This window comes from Oncorhynchus mykiss, chromosome 16 (assembly GCF_013265735.2).
Source record: "Oncorhynchus mykiss isolate Arlee chromosome 16, USDA_OmykA_1.1, whole genome shotgun sequence".
Classification (NCBI taxonomy): domain Eukaryota; kingdom Metazoa; phylum Chordata; class Actinopteri; order Salmoniformes; family Salmonidae; genus Oncorhynchus; species Oncorhynchus mykiss.
In genome coordinates this window covers 31630307-31645872 of record NC_048580.1, presented here as the reverse complement: position 1 = coordinate 31645872, position 15566 = coordinate 31630307, and the positions used below count along the sequence as shown (strand labels likewise).

General features: G+C 39.7%; 1 protein-coding gene across 2 annotated transcripts in view; it reads right to left on the bottom strand.

Annotated features, from left to right (window-relative positions):
• Positions 1–15566, bottom strand: part of cpn1 (carboxypeptidase N, polypeptide 1) — a 156883-nt gene that overhangs the window by 36591 nt on the left and 104726 nt on the right. The window contains exon 6 of one of the 2 annotated variants that reach the window (XM_021565593.2): positions 13464–13535. The exons of the other annotated variant lie outside the window; for it this stretch is intronic. Within the exon in view, the coding sequence (XP_021421268.1) occupies positions 13464–13535 (72 nt within the window). The remainder of the gene's footprint in view (positions 1–13463; positions 13536–15566) is intronic. 2 annotated transcript variants of the gene reach the window in all.

Here is a 15566-nt window from a genome sequence, read left to right as displayed (position 1 = left end):
GGGTCAGATGGTTTAGACCATTTCTTCTTTAAGAATGCTGCCCCTATAATCGCCAAGCCTATCTCTGACCTTTTAAACCTGTCTCTCCTCTCTGGGGAGGTTCCCATTGCTTGGAAGGCAGCCATGGTTAGTATTTTATTTAAAGGGGGAGATCAAGCTGATCCTAACTGTTATAGGCCTATTTCTATTTCATCCTGTTTATCAAAAGTGTTGAAAAACTTGTCAATGATCAACCGACTGGCTTTCTTGATGTCTATAGTTAGTATTCTCTCTGGTATGCAACCTGGTTTCCGCTCAGGTTATGGATGGGTCACTGCAACCTTAAAGGTCCTCAATGATGTCACCATTGCCCTTGATTCTAAACAATGTTGTGCTGCTATTTTTATGAACTTGGCCAAAGCTTTTGAAACAGTAGACCATTCCATTCCTGTGGGCCGGCTAAGGAGTAATTGGTGTCTCTGAGGGTTCTTTGGCCTGGTTTGCTAACTTACTCTATTAAAGAGTGTAGTGTATAAAATCTGAACATCTTCTGTGTCAACCACTGCCTGTCACCAAGCGAGAACCCCAAGGTTCAATCCTAGGCCTCACACTCTTCTCAATGTACATCAACAACATAGATCAGGCAGTAGGAAGCTCTCTCATCCATTTATATGCAGATGATACAGTCTTATACTCAGCTGGCCCCTCCCCTGATTTTGTGTTAAACACTCTACAATAAAGCTTTCTTAGTGTCCAACAAGCTTTCTCTGCCCTTAACATTGTTCTGAACACCACCAAAACAAAGGTCATGTGGTTTGGTAAGAAGAATGCCACTCTCCACTGTGTGATTACTACATCTGAGGGTTTAGAGCTTGAGGTAGTCACCTCATACAATAGTATGGCTAGACGGTACACTGTCCTTTTCTTTGCAAAAATCAAAGTTGCAGACTAAAGTTAATTCGATACTTGGTTCCTCTATCGTAATCGCTCCTCTTTCACCCCAGCTGCTTAACTAACCCTGATTCAGATGACCACCCTATCCATGCTAGATTACGGAGATGTAATTCATAGATAGGTAAGGGTGCTCTCAAGCAGCTAGATGTTCTTTACCCTTTGGCCATAAGATTTGTGACCAATGTTCATCATAAGACACATTATTGCACTCTATAATCTTCTGTAAACTGGTCATCTCTGTATACCCGTCGCAAGACCCACTGGTTGATGCTTATTTATAAAACCCTCTTAGGCCTCACTTCCCCCTATCTGAGATATCTACTGCAACCCTCATCCCCCACATACAACTGTTCAAACCATCGCATCTGCCTATGTCTGCATTCTGCATCTGCGGTGGAAGGTGACCGAGCTACAATGGTGTTGGTCAGACCGTGAGACATCTTCTCATGAAAATGTTTGTAGCGTCCGAAAGGTTTGGCCTAGAAGCTATTATGACCACTCTATGGAAAGGGGAGAATCTCACAAACGCGATGGTTTTCCATTTTGCTCTATGACCCCCACAAGTGTCACGGGACGGTAACCCATACAAACAAATTGAAGTAGGAGGTAGTTTTGTGCTAACAAAAATAAGGTGTTATAAAATGTGACAAAAAAAGTGTATTTCCTGAGCTTTGTCCAATTTCTGTCACGAGTCTAACCGTCCGGTCGGGTGGCGCTCCTCGTCGCCGGCCTATTAGCTACCACTGATTGTCTTTCCTCCCCCTCCTTGCATGTTTATTGTTAGCACCTGTTAGTGAGTCATTAGTTGGGCTTTATTAGACCGCCGGCGTGCCTGTTTCTTTGTGCGGGATTAATTATTGTGACCTTCGGTTATGTAGTAGAGGAACGTGTTTGTTCCTGGTGGTGTATTCTGCTGTACTGTTTTCGTCCCCCGTGTTTGGGGCATTTGGTTTTGAGCACCCAGTGTTGCGTGAGTATATTAAAGAGCACAATATTGCACTCTCTGTTTCCTGCGTCTGACTTCACACCCACGACACCCGGAGCGTTACAATATCTTCTTGATATAGGACAGACACTTCAAAACCTTAATCCTCATGAATCCTACATTTTTTTGTCTATCTTTTGTGCCATTTATGAATGTGTTATTCAATGTGTTTCCATGGGCTATAGTAGAAAAGGCCAAATTCAATATTTGGTTCAATATTTTATCACAACGGCTTAGACTGTGTGATGACAGGTGATGCACAGCCATAACAAATTATGATCAATAACATCAAGGGCTGCACTGACATCTAACAATACAGCACCAACTATCATCTTATTATCCACATCTATTTTAGCTAATCATTAGTCATCTGAGTCAGTTCAGTACAAGTTGAGTGCCCTTCCCTGTATGTAAGTCAGGGAAGGACACTCAATAGCATTGTATTTGTTCAAACACAATTCTCTCCATCAGATTACTAAGAACAGGCAGCAAACTGTTTGGGTGGCTGTTAGAGCCAGCAAAGGGTGCCTTAACATTTTTAGGTGGTGGAATTACTTTGGCTTTGGTTAACCTATTGACACGTAAGTTCTAAATATTAATAATGGCCCATACAGCATGAGTTCTTTTTGCATGCGGTACCAGAATTATATGATGCCGTTCTAGAATTTGATTGTTTAATTTTGCGCTATTCTCTGCAGCCCTCACTACATCAAGACCGCATTTTCTGCATCACATTAGACTTTATAAAATAGTATTTTTTAACCACTCAATCTCTTAACCTTTCTGCCTATTGTAGCAGCAAGAATCTATAGTATTATTTTCTGAAAGAGGCCTTGGGTATTGCCCTGTCTGAATGACTGCGCATGTGAGACAGTGCTGAAAACCTGAGGTGTTAAGTCCAGTGTGTTTGATACAATAGTGGAGAGCAAACAATGTGAGAGCAAGGTATGAGGATATATTGCATATGGCTAAGGGAAACACTGACGTCCTAAATACTTATTTAATTTTTTAAAAATGTAATAAATGTATTCTCCCCACTGCTACAGCAGTGCCTACATTTTATCATAATGTCAACATATTCTCACCACTGGACATGTAGCCTACAGATGCCTGCGTAGTTGCCAAGCGAGGAAGATATTTTGCAATCATCAAATGAGTATTATGGCTTGGATAGATTTTAGCCTGGTCGGGGCAGAGGAGAGTGAGAACAGGGTGGATCAAGTCATGTAAGCAACAAAGTGTCGTAGTTTGTTCAGATGATCTGTTTGAATGGTGTGTGCGGGTAATCAGCTATATTGTGTGCAGAGGTTGAAGGTGTAATTAGTTATTGTAAACTATGGAGCTAGACAGGATTATCTAGGTTCATGCTTTGGCATCATCTACGTGCTGAATGTTATGTGAGTGGACCAGTTATCGACTTCCTTCTAAAACGTGGTTACATTTGTATGAACTTAAGGTATTACTGACTACATTCTTGGATTAGGGAGTTTTCACTTGTCAAACATAAACAAACATGGCTGCCATCATTAAGAATTTAGCCACTGTTAGCTTAGCTGACACATCTCTTTCCTAAACTATATTACATTTCTCCCTTGCGCTCACCAAAGATGTGGCACATTGTAAAGAAGTCTAGCTGTTAGGTCATTAATAACTTATGTTTTTTTTTCTTAGTGCAACCTGTTATTTAGACTTATTTATGAAATGAGTTTGGATGTGGATGTGTTACATGTGATGCTTGGCTGATGAAGTTCGCATTTATCTTTTACAATAAAAGTTGAAATTGAGGAATAGAGCTGCAAAGACCTTTATTTTCCATCAGTACAAAACATTGTTAAGATGCTTTGCAGACAACAATGCTGTTTAGAAGTGTTTGTTGCATCACACGTTCTGTTGCTACTGTTCCAATCATACACTACATGACCAAAAGTATGTGGACACACGCTCGTCGAACATCTCATTTTAAAATCATAGGTATTTATATGGGGTTGGTCCCCCCCTTTGCTGCTATAACAGCCTCCACTCTTCTGGGAAGGCTTTCCACTAGAATCTGGAACATCGCTGAGGGGACTTGATTCGATTCAGCCCCAAAAGCATTAGTGAGGTTGGGCACTGATGTTGTGCGATTAGGCCTGGCTCGCAGTCATGTTCCAATTCATCCCAAAGGTGATCGATGGGGTTGAGGTCAGGGCTCTGTGCAGGCCAGTCAAGTTCTTCCCCACCAACTAGAGGTTGACCGTTTAATCAGAATGGCCGATTAATTAGGGTATTTTTGGACACCGATTTGGCAGATCTCTTGTTTTTTTTACACCTTTATTTAATCTTTTTAACTATGCAAGTCAGTTAAGAACACATTCTTATTTTCAATGCTGGCCTAGGAACGGTGGGTTAACTGCCTTGTTCAGGGGCAGAACGACAGATTTTTACTTTGTCAGCTCGGGGGATTCAACCTTAGTTAACTAGTCCAACATTCTAAACCACCTGCCTCTCATTGCACTCCACGAGGAGCCTGCCTGTTACGCAAATGCAGTAAGCCAAGGTAAGTTGCTAGCTAGCATTAAACTTATCTTATAAAACAATCAGTCAATCATAATCACTAGTTAACTACACATGGTTGATGATAATACTAGTTTATCTAGCGTGTCCTGCGTTGCATATAATCGATGTGGTGCGTATTTGCGAAAAAGGACTGTCCTTGCTCCAATGTGTACCTAACCATAAACATCAACGCCTTTCTTAAAATCAATACACAAGTATATATTTTTAAACCTGCATATTTAGTTAAAAGAAATCCAGGTTAGCAGGCAATATTAACCAGGTGAAATTGTGTCACTTCTCTTGCGTTCATTGCACGCAGAGTCAGGGTATATGCAACAGTTTGGGCCGCCTAATTTGCCAGACTTTTACGTAATTATGACATAACATTGAAGGTTGTGCAATGTAACAGGAATATTTAGACTTATGGATGCCACCCGTTAGATAAAATACGGAAAGGTTCCGTATTTCACTGAAAGAATAAACGTCTTGTTTTCGAGATGATAGTTTCCGGACTCAACCATATTAATGACCTAAGGCATGTATTTGTGTGTGTTATGTTATAATTAAATCTATGATTTGATAGAGCAGTCTGACTGAGCGATGGTAGGCACCAGCAGTCTCGTAAGCATTCATTCAAACAGCACTTTCGTGCGTTTTGCCAGCAGCTCTTTGCTGTGCTTCAAGTATTGCGCTGTTTATGACTTCAAGCCCATCAACTCCTGAGATGATGCTGGTGTAACCGATGTTAAAATATTAAGTTTAAATATAACTGACTTGTGTGTCGTTTGTAAACTCTCCTCAATTAGTAATACAGGAAATTACCACGACAACGGCTGAGTTGTTGTTGAACCTAGACGTTTCCACATCACAATAACAGCACTTACAGTTGACTGGGGAAGCTCTAGCACGGCAGAAATTTGACGAACTGACTTGTTGGAAAGGTGGCATCCTTTGACAGTGCCACATTGAAAGTCACTGAGTTTTTTGGTAAGGCCAATGTTTGTCTATGGATATTGCATGGCTGTGAGCTAAATGTATACAGCTGTCAGCAACTGGTGTGACTCAAATAGCCGAATCCACTAATTTGAAGGGGTATCCACATACTTTTGCATATAGTGGATTTGCGATTGTACAGTACAGGGACCACTCAACACTGATCACATACAATACCGTTAAGTTTGGGGTCACTTAGAAATGTCCTTGTTTTTGAAATGTAAAAAGAAAAGTCAATGAAAATAACATCAAATTGATCACAAATACATTGTAGACATTGTTAATGTTGTAAATGACTATTAACTGATTTTTATCGAATATCTACATAGGAATATCTACAGGCTCAAAATTTCCAGAAACAAAGAACTTTCTTCTGAAAATCATCAGTTTATTCTTGTTCTTAGAAATGATGGCTATTCCATGCGAGAAATTGCCAAGAAACTGAAGATTTTGTACAGCACTGTGTACTACTCCCTTCACATAACAGCGCAAACTGTCTTTAACTCTAACCAGAATAGAAAGAGTGGGAGGCCCCAGTGCACAACTGAGCAAAATGACAAGTACATTAGAGTGTCTAGTTTGAGAACAGACGCCTGACTAGTACTCGCAAAACGAGTCAGTCTCAACGTCAACAGTGAAGAGGCGACTACTGACTCTGCCTTCTAGGCAGAGTTCCTCTGTCCAGTGTCTGTGTTCTTTTACCCATCTTAATCTTTTCTTTTTATTGGCCAGTCTGATGTATGGCTTTTTCTTTGCAACTCTGCCTAGAAGGCCAGCATCCTGGAGCCACCTGACCTTTTTTGCATACTTTCTTTGAATTGTTCTATTCATCTACAATCCAGGGGGCTCCAACAGGTCTCAGTTAGCATCTTAACAGGTTTGTCAATAATTGGCTAAAATAATTTAACAAATATGGCTCTGAATATGCGTATATATATATATACATATATATGTACATACATACATATATATGTACATACATACATACATACATACATACATACATACATACATACATACATACATATATATATATATATCAAACAGTCCATTTATATTTTGTAATGGGGCTATACATTTGGGTGAGGTTTTTTCTCACCTAATAAAATTAAAACATCTAGTGTTCAGCAAAATAACAACACAATGTCAAATACAGTAGTTCGTCCTTTAAAAGTTGCAGCACAGCTTGCATGGTGCCGCAGAACTCTATGGCACGTTATTTAATTGTCAACCACTGGTACCATTAATGCTAGTTAGTGCCTGTTTGACCACCAGAGGGCATCTTTGAGAAGCATTTGAAAGCCTTCAATATTGGCTGTCCATCGAGAATTTAAAACCTTTTTTTGCCAGAACATAGAATATGGGACTGATTTTAAGACATTTTTCTTAATTAATTAGATTAATATTATGGTGTTTCTATTCCAAGAAAAACAAAAAAAACTCTAGGTTTCCATTACGATGGAACGGAAAATATGGCACTGCACAAGACGATGGTTAGGAGTAGGCTACAGTACTGGGCAATTTAGCTAAAGAATACCCCTGTTGTGCGGGCACACGGGAGACAGGGGTTCAATTCCCTGACGGGGAGGAAAGACTAGGCTGTCCTTGTAAATAAGAATTTGTTCTTAATAACCTCTTGAAACTAGGGGGCACTATTTTTATTTTGGGAAAAATAACGTTCACAAAGTAAACCGCCTATTTCTCAGGACCAGATGCTAGAATATGCATATAATTGACAGCTTAGGATAGAAAACACTAAAGTTTCCAAAACTGTCAAAATATTGTCTGTGAGTATAACAGAACTGATATTGCAGGTGAAAGCCTAAGAAAAATCCAATCAGGAAGTGACTCATGTTTTGAAACCGTTGTGTTCCTATGCACCCCTATTGGTCACTGAAAGGGATATCAACCAGATTCCTTTTTCTACGTATTCCCTAAGGTGTCTACAGCATTGTGATGTAGTTTCACGCATTTATGTTGAAGAATGAGCGTAAACGACTACATTGCGTAAGTGGCCAGCTGAGGGCTCTCAGAGTGATTCTTGCGTAAAAGACAGAGGTAGTCATTTTTCCTCTCGCTCCTACTGAAAAGCCAATTGTCCCGGTTGATATATTATCGAATAGATATTTAAAAAACACCTTGAGGATTGATTATAAAAAAAGTTTGCCATGTTTGTCAATATTATGGATATAATTTTAAAATAATAATTTGGCGTTGTCGTGACCGCTATTTCCGGGGGATTTCTGAACCTAACATGACAAGCAAACGGAGGAATTTTGGGTATAAAAATATTCTTTATGGGACAAAAGGAACATTTGCTGTCTAACTGGGAGTCTCATCAGTGAAAACATCCGAAGATCAAAGGTAAACGGTTAATTTGATTGCTTTTCTGATTTTCGTGACCAAGCTTCCTGCTGCTAGCTTGACATAATGCTATGCTAGGCTATTGATAAACTTACACAAACGCTTGTCTTGCTTTGGCTGTAAAGCATAATTTCAAAATCTGAGATGACAGGGTGACTAACAAAAGGCTAAGCTGTGTTTCACTATATTTCACTTGAGATTTCATGAACATTAATATTTTCTAGTAATATTTTTTGACCGTTGCGCTATGCTAATTAGTGTAGTTGATGACAATTCTCCCGGATCCGGGATGGGTAGTTCCAAGATTAACTGACTTGCCTAGTTAAATAAATTTTACACTAAGAGCATAACATTTCTACAACCTAATTGTAGTCTAACCAATACCCAAATGGAGATTCAATGAAAAAAAAAAAATCTCATTGATTTATCAAGACCAGTCACCATGCTTGTCTCAGAGCAGCTAAAATAGTTGTAGGCTATTGCTTCAAATCCTATTGCTTCTAACTTCAATATGCTCTTTGCATAAATAAGACCTACGCCACATTTAACAGCAGGTTACTCAACACTAGTGAGAATCGTGTCGCCTACGGTAGGCCAACAGTATATCGAAAAATATGACGTGACTCTCCGCCAATAATTACATATAGAGGATTGGAGGATTCTAAATTAAAACCAAAAGCATCCTCATGGGTCTCCCGGTTGTATATTGTCCTGCTAATAGCCCACAATTGGCTATTATAATACTATACATGGTGTCCAGGTCAGGATAACCAAAACATTTCTTTATTAAAGACTATCAGAAAGAATGTTGGTACTTATTTATTTTGATCCAAAGCCATGAATGAGTGAGTCACTCAGGTTTATGTAGGTATATGACTGTGTCATCAACTTCATAATATAAAACGATATTTTGGAGGTCATTTTGTTTAAAAAACTAAATGAAAGTGAGTGATTGTAATCTGAATAAAGGCCAAAACATTTCTTTCTGTTTTCAGAGAGAGAGAAACGCTGGGCCAATTGTGTGCCGCCCATAAAGCCCCCAAAATAGCCCAGCTAATAGCCATAACAGCGCTGTACAACGTGACCGTGTGTGTTTGAAAGAGGTTTTTTCCAGTAAGCAACCATTTGTTTATCTTCATTAGACAACTTTGCTCCAATATTTCTGCAACTCAGTGATATTTATTCCCATAGTAATTTGTTATGGATCCATTACTATATAAACATCGGCATTTTGAAAGAATATATTTGTCATTATTTTATTAACGAAAGCATGAAGAGGCTGATGAAGAAATACAGTACTGTACCGTATATGCTTTTACATTTGGATAATAAATCATTTTGAAGATAAGCCACCTGCATTTGTTTATTAGGCTTTAGCAGAACAGCATAACGGTCCGGACGGCCCTTGCTGTGCCCGGGGAGCAGTTGGTCAAGTTCTGTTGTCAGAAGAGGAATGGAAATGTCAGGGTGAACCGACGACCTGATGAACTCGCCAGGTATGTTGACTCTGCCTGTCGGAGGTGGAGTTCCAGAGCTCACAGGTGTGCCTGGAGTGGATTGTGACTCCATCTCATTCCTCGCCCTCTTCAACGCGTCATTCACCGCCTGTCTCTCCACCAATGCTGAATGGCTCTGGACCAATGCATCAGCTGTCGCCTGTATCTCTGCCCTCTGATTATGTTTCTCTTTCTGCTGGTCTGCCTTCAATGACTCAATCTCAGTCTTCAAAGTTTGAATCTGATCCATGTGCACATTCATCAGATGAGCAGAAAGGTGCCACCTTGAGCCCCCTTCGATTACAGTAGTCTATGATAGAAATGGTTGATCAATTAAAAAATTCTTAGGAATCAAATCCCTTTAGCAGGATTGATTTGACAACATCCAGTGAAATGGCAGAGCGTCAAATTCAAATTAAATATCTATAAATATTGAACTTATGAAATCACAAGTGTAATACATAAAAATAAAGCTTAACTTCTTGTTAATCCAGCCACCATGTCAGATTTCAAAAAGGCTTTACGGCGGAAGGTGCGATACGAAAGTCAGAAATAACGATGTGATTCATGCCTTACCTTTGAAGATCTTCTTCTGTTGGCATTCCAATATGTCCCTGAAACATCACAATTGGTCCTTTTGTTCGATAGATTACTTCCTTATATCCCCAAGATATCCATTTATTTGGCGCGTGATTCAGAAAATACACCGGTTCCAACTCGCCCAACATGACTAAAGTATCTAATAAGTTACCTGTAAACTTGGTCCAAACAACTTTCCTAATCCAACTTTAGGTATTTTAAAACGTAAATAATCAATCCAATTTAAGACGGAATATACTGTGTTCAATAGCGGATAAAATGAAAGTGGAGCGAGTTCCAGGATGCGTGCACCAAACAAAAAAGTACACGTGGCTTGACACTCAGAAAGGAAAGGGTTGCTTCTTCATTTCTCAAAGGAAAAACATCAACCAATTTCTAAAGACTGTTGACATCTAGTGGAAGCCATATGAACTACAACCAAGTGCCTCATAAATCTAGTTCCCCATAGAAAACCAATTTAAAACACAGTGATCTCAAAAAGTTTTTTTTTCTGGATGCTTTGTCCTCAGGGTTTCGCCTGCCAAATAAATTCTGTTATACTCATAGACATGATTCAAACAGTTTTAGAATCTTTAGAGTGGTTCTTATCTAAATCTACCAATTATATGCATATCCTAGCTTCTGGGCCTGAGAAACAGGCAGTTTACTTTGGGCACGCTTTTCATCTGGGCGTGAAAATACTAGCCCGAAGAGGATTTATTAATTAAGAATGAAAAGTGACTCCAACACACAAATGCTGCACACACATTTAATCTATCAAAACTAACCACTTTCTTGGCAAACATGCGTTTTCTTTTGGTGCGGTCCGTTTTCCAGCCCTTTGTCCACTGATCTCCACGGATCGTTGTTGGCATGTTTGTATGCTCTATGATGCTCTCTATGATAGGCTATATATATTTTTTTTAAAGAAATGGACTTAAACCAAAATACCTTTAATTTGGTGATCTCTCAGCTCCCACTCATTTTCAAGTCCTCTTGTGGTTACGGTTCTAACCCTGGTACGGGTAGCACCATAGAAAGAATCTGGCTTTATGAAAACAAAGTCCATTCTGTCTGTTCTCTTTGGTCGCAATGTCATTTTTTGCAGGTGGGGGATTCTAAAATCCTGTTTTCAAAATCCCACCAGCTGTCCATCACTGCTGTAAATAAAAACACAGCATCTTGTTTACATTCTTTATTGTAACCACAATGTCACAAATAATTTATATCTAGTTTTTGTAAGGTATCCAATTACTTTTAGAGTTCCGGATTTACAAATGTGTGCTTTTCATGTAATTTTCATTAAATCCAGTTTTTATTTAAGTTAAACATTTGAGTAAAGCCTTTAATGAGAGATCTAATGCTTTAATATTTAATAATATCTGCCCCCCCCGAATTCATATCTAAGTGGCATTTTTCACACCATTATTAGTTACATTGTTTTAGTTTGAACGGCGGACTGGTTATAAGAACAGCGGGAACGTTTCCCTAGTCAGTGCCATTATTAGCGCAATGCCACTTAAAGTGTTGCTTTGTGCTATCCAGTGGGTCAGGGTGGGGGTCCACCCCCCTCACCCCTCCTCCTCCCTTCCCCATGGGCTAGGTCCGTCTTCTGTTCGTGACTCTGCAACCCATCCCGTGCCCCCAGCCCTCGTGCCTTGAACCTCGCACGCCCACCACTGTTTCAGTGGATACAGCTGGAGAACTGCAAGGCAATCCCATTGTGCCCCACCGGGAGCCATGACCAAAATATATTGTCCTGCTAACAACGTGGTTAATAATTTAGCTGTGAGAATGTCCAAGGGGCTTTTATATAATTCTAAATGAATAATAGCTTTGTTTAAAAAAAAAATATTTTGGAAATTTAGTTTTCAAATCATGTAAAATGAGCGAGGAAAAAGTCCATTCTTGAACATGGGGTGAGATATTGTTTCTACAGTGCCTTGCGAAAGTATTCGGCCCCCTTGAACTTTGCGACCTTTTGCCACATTTCAGGCTTCAAACATAAAGATATAAAACTGTATTTTTTTGTGAAGAATCAACAACAAGTGGGACACAATCATGAAGTGGAACGACATTTATTGGATATTTCAAACTTTTTTAACAACTGAAAAATTGGGCGTGCAAAATTATTCAGCCCCCTTAAGTTAATACTTTGTAGCGCCACCTTTTGCTGCGATTACAGCTGTAAGTCGCTTGGGGTATGTCTCTATCAGTTTTGCACATCGAGAGACTCAAAAAAATTTCCCATTCCTCCTTGCAAAACAGCTCGAGCTCAGTGAGGTTGGATGGAGAGCATTTGTGAACAGCAGTTTTCAGTTCTTTCCACAGATTCTCGATTGGATCAGGTCTGGACTTTGACTTGGCCATTCTAACACTTGGATATGTTTATTTTGCTTTATGTTTTGGATCATTGTCTTGTTGGAAGACAAATCTCCGTCCCAGTCTCAGGTCTTTTGCAGACTCCATCAGGTTTTCTTCCAGAATGGTCCTGTATTTGGCTCCATCCCGTCTTCCCATCAATTTTAACCATCTTCCCTGTCCCTGCTGAAGAAAATCAGGCCCAAACCATGATGCTGCCACCACCATGTTTGACAGTGGGGATGGTGTGTTCAGCTGTGTTGCTTTTACGCCAAACATAACGTTTTGCATTGTTGCCAAAAAGTTCAATTTTGGTTTCATCTGACCAGAGCACCTTCTTCCACGTGTTTGGTGTGTCTCCCAGGTGGCTTGTGGCAAACTTTAAACAACACTTTTTATGGATATCTTTAAGAAATGGCTTTCTTCTTGCCTCTCTTCCATAAAGGCCAGATTTGTGCAATATACGACTGATTGTTGTCCTATGGACAGAGTCTCCCACCTCAGCTGTAGAGCTCTGCAGTTCATCCAGAGTGATCATGGGCCTCTTGGCTGCATCTCTGATCAGTCTTCTCCTTGTATGAGCTGAAAGTTTAGAGGGACGGCCAGGTCTTGGTAGATTTGCAGTGGTCTGATACTCCTTCCATTTCAATATTATCGCTTGCACAGTGCTCCTTGGGATGTTTAAAGCTTGGGAAATCTTTTTTGTATCCAAATCCGGCTTTAAACTTCTTCACAACAGTATCTCGGACCTGTCTGGTGTGTTCCTTGTTCTTCATGATGCTCTCTGCGCTTTTAACGGACCTCTGAGACTATCACAGTGCAGGTGCATTTATACGGAGACTTGATTACACACAGGTGGATTGTATTTATCATCATTAGTCATTTAGGTCAACATTGGATCATTCAGAGATCCTCACTGAACTTCTGGAGAGAGTTTGCTGCACTGAAAGTAAAGGGGCTGAATAATTTTGCACGCCCAATTTTTCAGTTTTTGATTTGTTAAAAAAGTTTGAAATATCCAATAAATGTCGTCCCACTTGTTGTTGATTCTTCACAAAAAAATACAGTTTTATATCTTTATGTTTGAAGCCTGAAATGTGGCAAAAGGTCGCAAAGTTCAAGGGGGCCGAATACTTTCGCAAGGCACTGTATTGTGTGTATATATATATATATATATTTATTTATTTTTTCTTCATAAAAACGGCATTAGCACTTACCCGTCCAGAAGTACGTCCTGTCCTTGCAGAAACAGCTCCTCAGTTCGTTTGAATCATAACACTCCAAGATTCCTCAAACAAAAAATCTGTCTCACTTTTACTTTCACTTTACCTGATTTATTCGCCATGACATCTTCAATGAAATCGTTGAAATTACAACTTTCCGAAATACAGCTGCGCGTAAAAAGCCTTACAGCAACTCCTCTGATCGTCAAGGCGAGAATGGAGTTCCCTGCGCGTGCGATGACAAACTAGGAATTGTGGTCCAACCCCAAACCATTTCATACTGCCGTTTACCTCAGCTAGATTTCAAGAAGATCAGTGGTCATTGGGCAGAAATATAGTCAATCAATGAAGCGTTGCTAAAATTATTGGTGCGTAAGGTAGTCATTGCTCTTTGTCTTCAAATCAGTTCACGTCAGTCAATACTCCCCGCAAAAAAAACCAATGATTTTGGCTGTGTTGCAAACATCCAGAGGAATGCACTGAAACCAACCATGACTAGATAAACGATTGTTTATGTCGAATGCTACGTAAAAAATGGATAGAGATGGAATTCACGGCACAAACGGTTTACAAAATGTTTAGATTTAGGCTATAAAAATTGATTTTATCAAAGAAAACGGCACTTCATTTTATCACTGGGACCCTCAGGAAGAGAAATAAGAGCAAGATATCAGAATGTAAGTCATAATTTTACCTTCAGATGTGAATGTGTAAATACTGTCATGGCGGAAAATGTTTGTTGTTGATTGCTCTTCTCAAACAAAAGCATGAGATTTGTTCTCTGTAATAGCTATTTTAAATTGGAAAACGTAGTTTGATTACCAAGATTCTAATCTTTTGAAGGGTGTAAGACACTTGCATTTTCAAGAATGTTTAATGTTACGAAGTTGTATTTTTAGTTGTCACTCTGAAGTTGGTCCCTGTATGGGGATCGCAGCCATAACAGGATATAGGACTCGTTTTACTGTGGATATAGATACTTTTGTACCTGTTTCCTCCAGCATCTTCACAAGGTCCTTTGCTGTTATGGGATTGATTTGCACTTTTCGCACCAAAGTATGTTCATCTCTAGGAGACAGAACGCGTCTCCTTCCTGAGTGTTCTCATGATGTTTATACTTACGTACTATTGTTTGTACAGATGAACGTGGTACCTTCAGGCGTTTGGAAATTGCTCCCAATGATGAACCAGACTTGTGGAGGTCTACCAATTTTTTCTGAGGTCTTGGCTGATTTCTTTTAATTTTCCCATGATGTCAAGCATGGAGGCACTGAGTTTGAAGGTAGGCCTTGAAATACATCCACAGGTACACCTCCAATTGACTCAAATTATGTCAATTAGCCTATCAGAAGCTTCTAAAGCATGACATGTCATTGTGAGGTCAGAGCTTTCGGATCAACCCTATTTATTGGCCAGAGAGTCCGGTGTACACTCTGAACACGAAACGCTCTGCATTTACGGACAATCTGACAGCACAGTTGCAGTCACCAACGCTCTGGATAACATAACAGCCTAACCAGCTCTGCTAGGGCGAGTAATGTTTAGTGAGCTGTCCTCCCTCAAATGTCTGCAAGTAACTGGCAAGTTAGTACAGCATGCTTGGTCAACCCTTAAAGAGATGGGTGGGGCTAAGGCTTAAGAGGGTGTGAACAATGTTGAATGGGCGTAGACAAAGGGCTCTCCAATACTAGTACCAAAACATTGAAAGACTTTTGTCAAAGCGAATTTACAAGTTGATCAACTTTTAAAGCAGAATTACTTTCCCATTGTTTCCTCAAATGGATTGTATGATATACCATTTTGTAGCTCTGAGTCTTTCATTTCATCCAATGGAAAAACAGAACTTAAAAGACCGAATTCAAGTTGTGAGTCACAAATGTACATTGTTTGAAGCACAATTTTATCCGTCTCAGTCATAAATGACAGCTCCAATATGCCCCCCATTGTGAACAAGAGGCTTGTAGAATCATGATTCTTTCAAGTTTTTAGATAATCATTCACCGGTAGGGGGTGGTCCTGCATGCTCTCGGCATTACTGAATCTAAAGAACGAAATGAGTCAAAAGATCCTAACATCCCATCACTAAAAGCCAGTAAC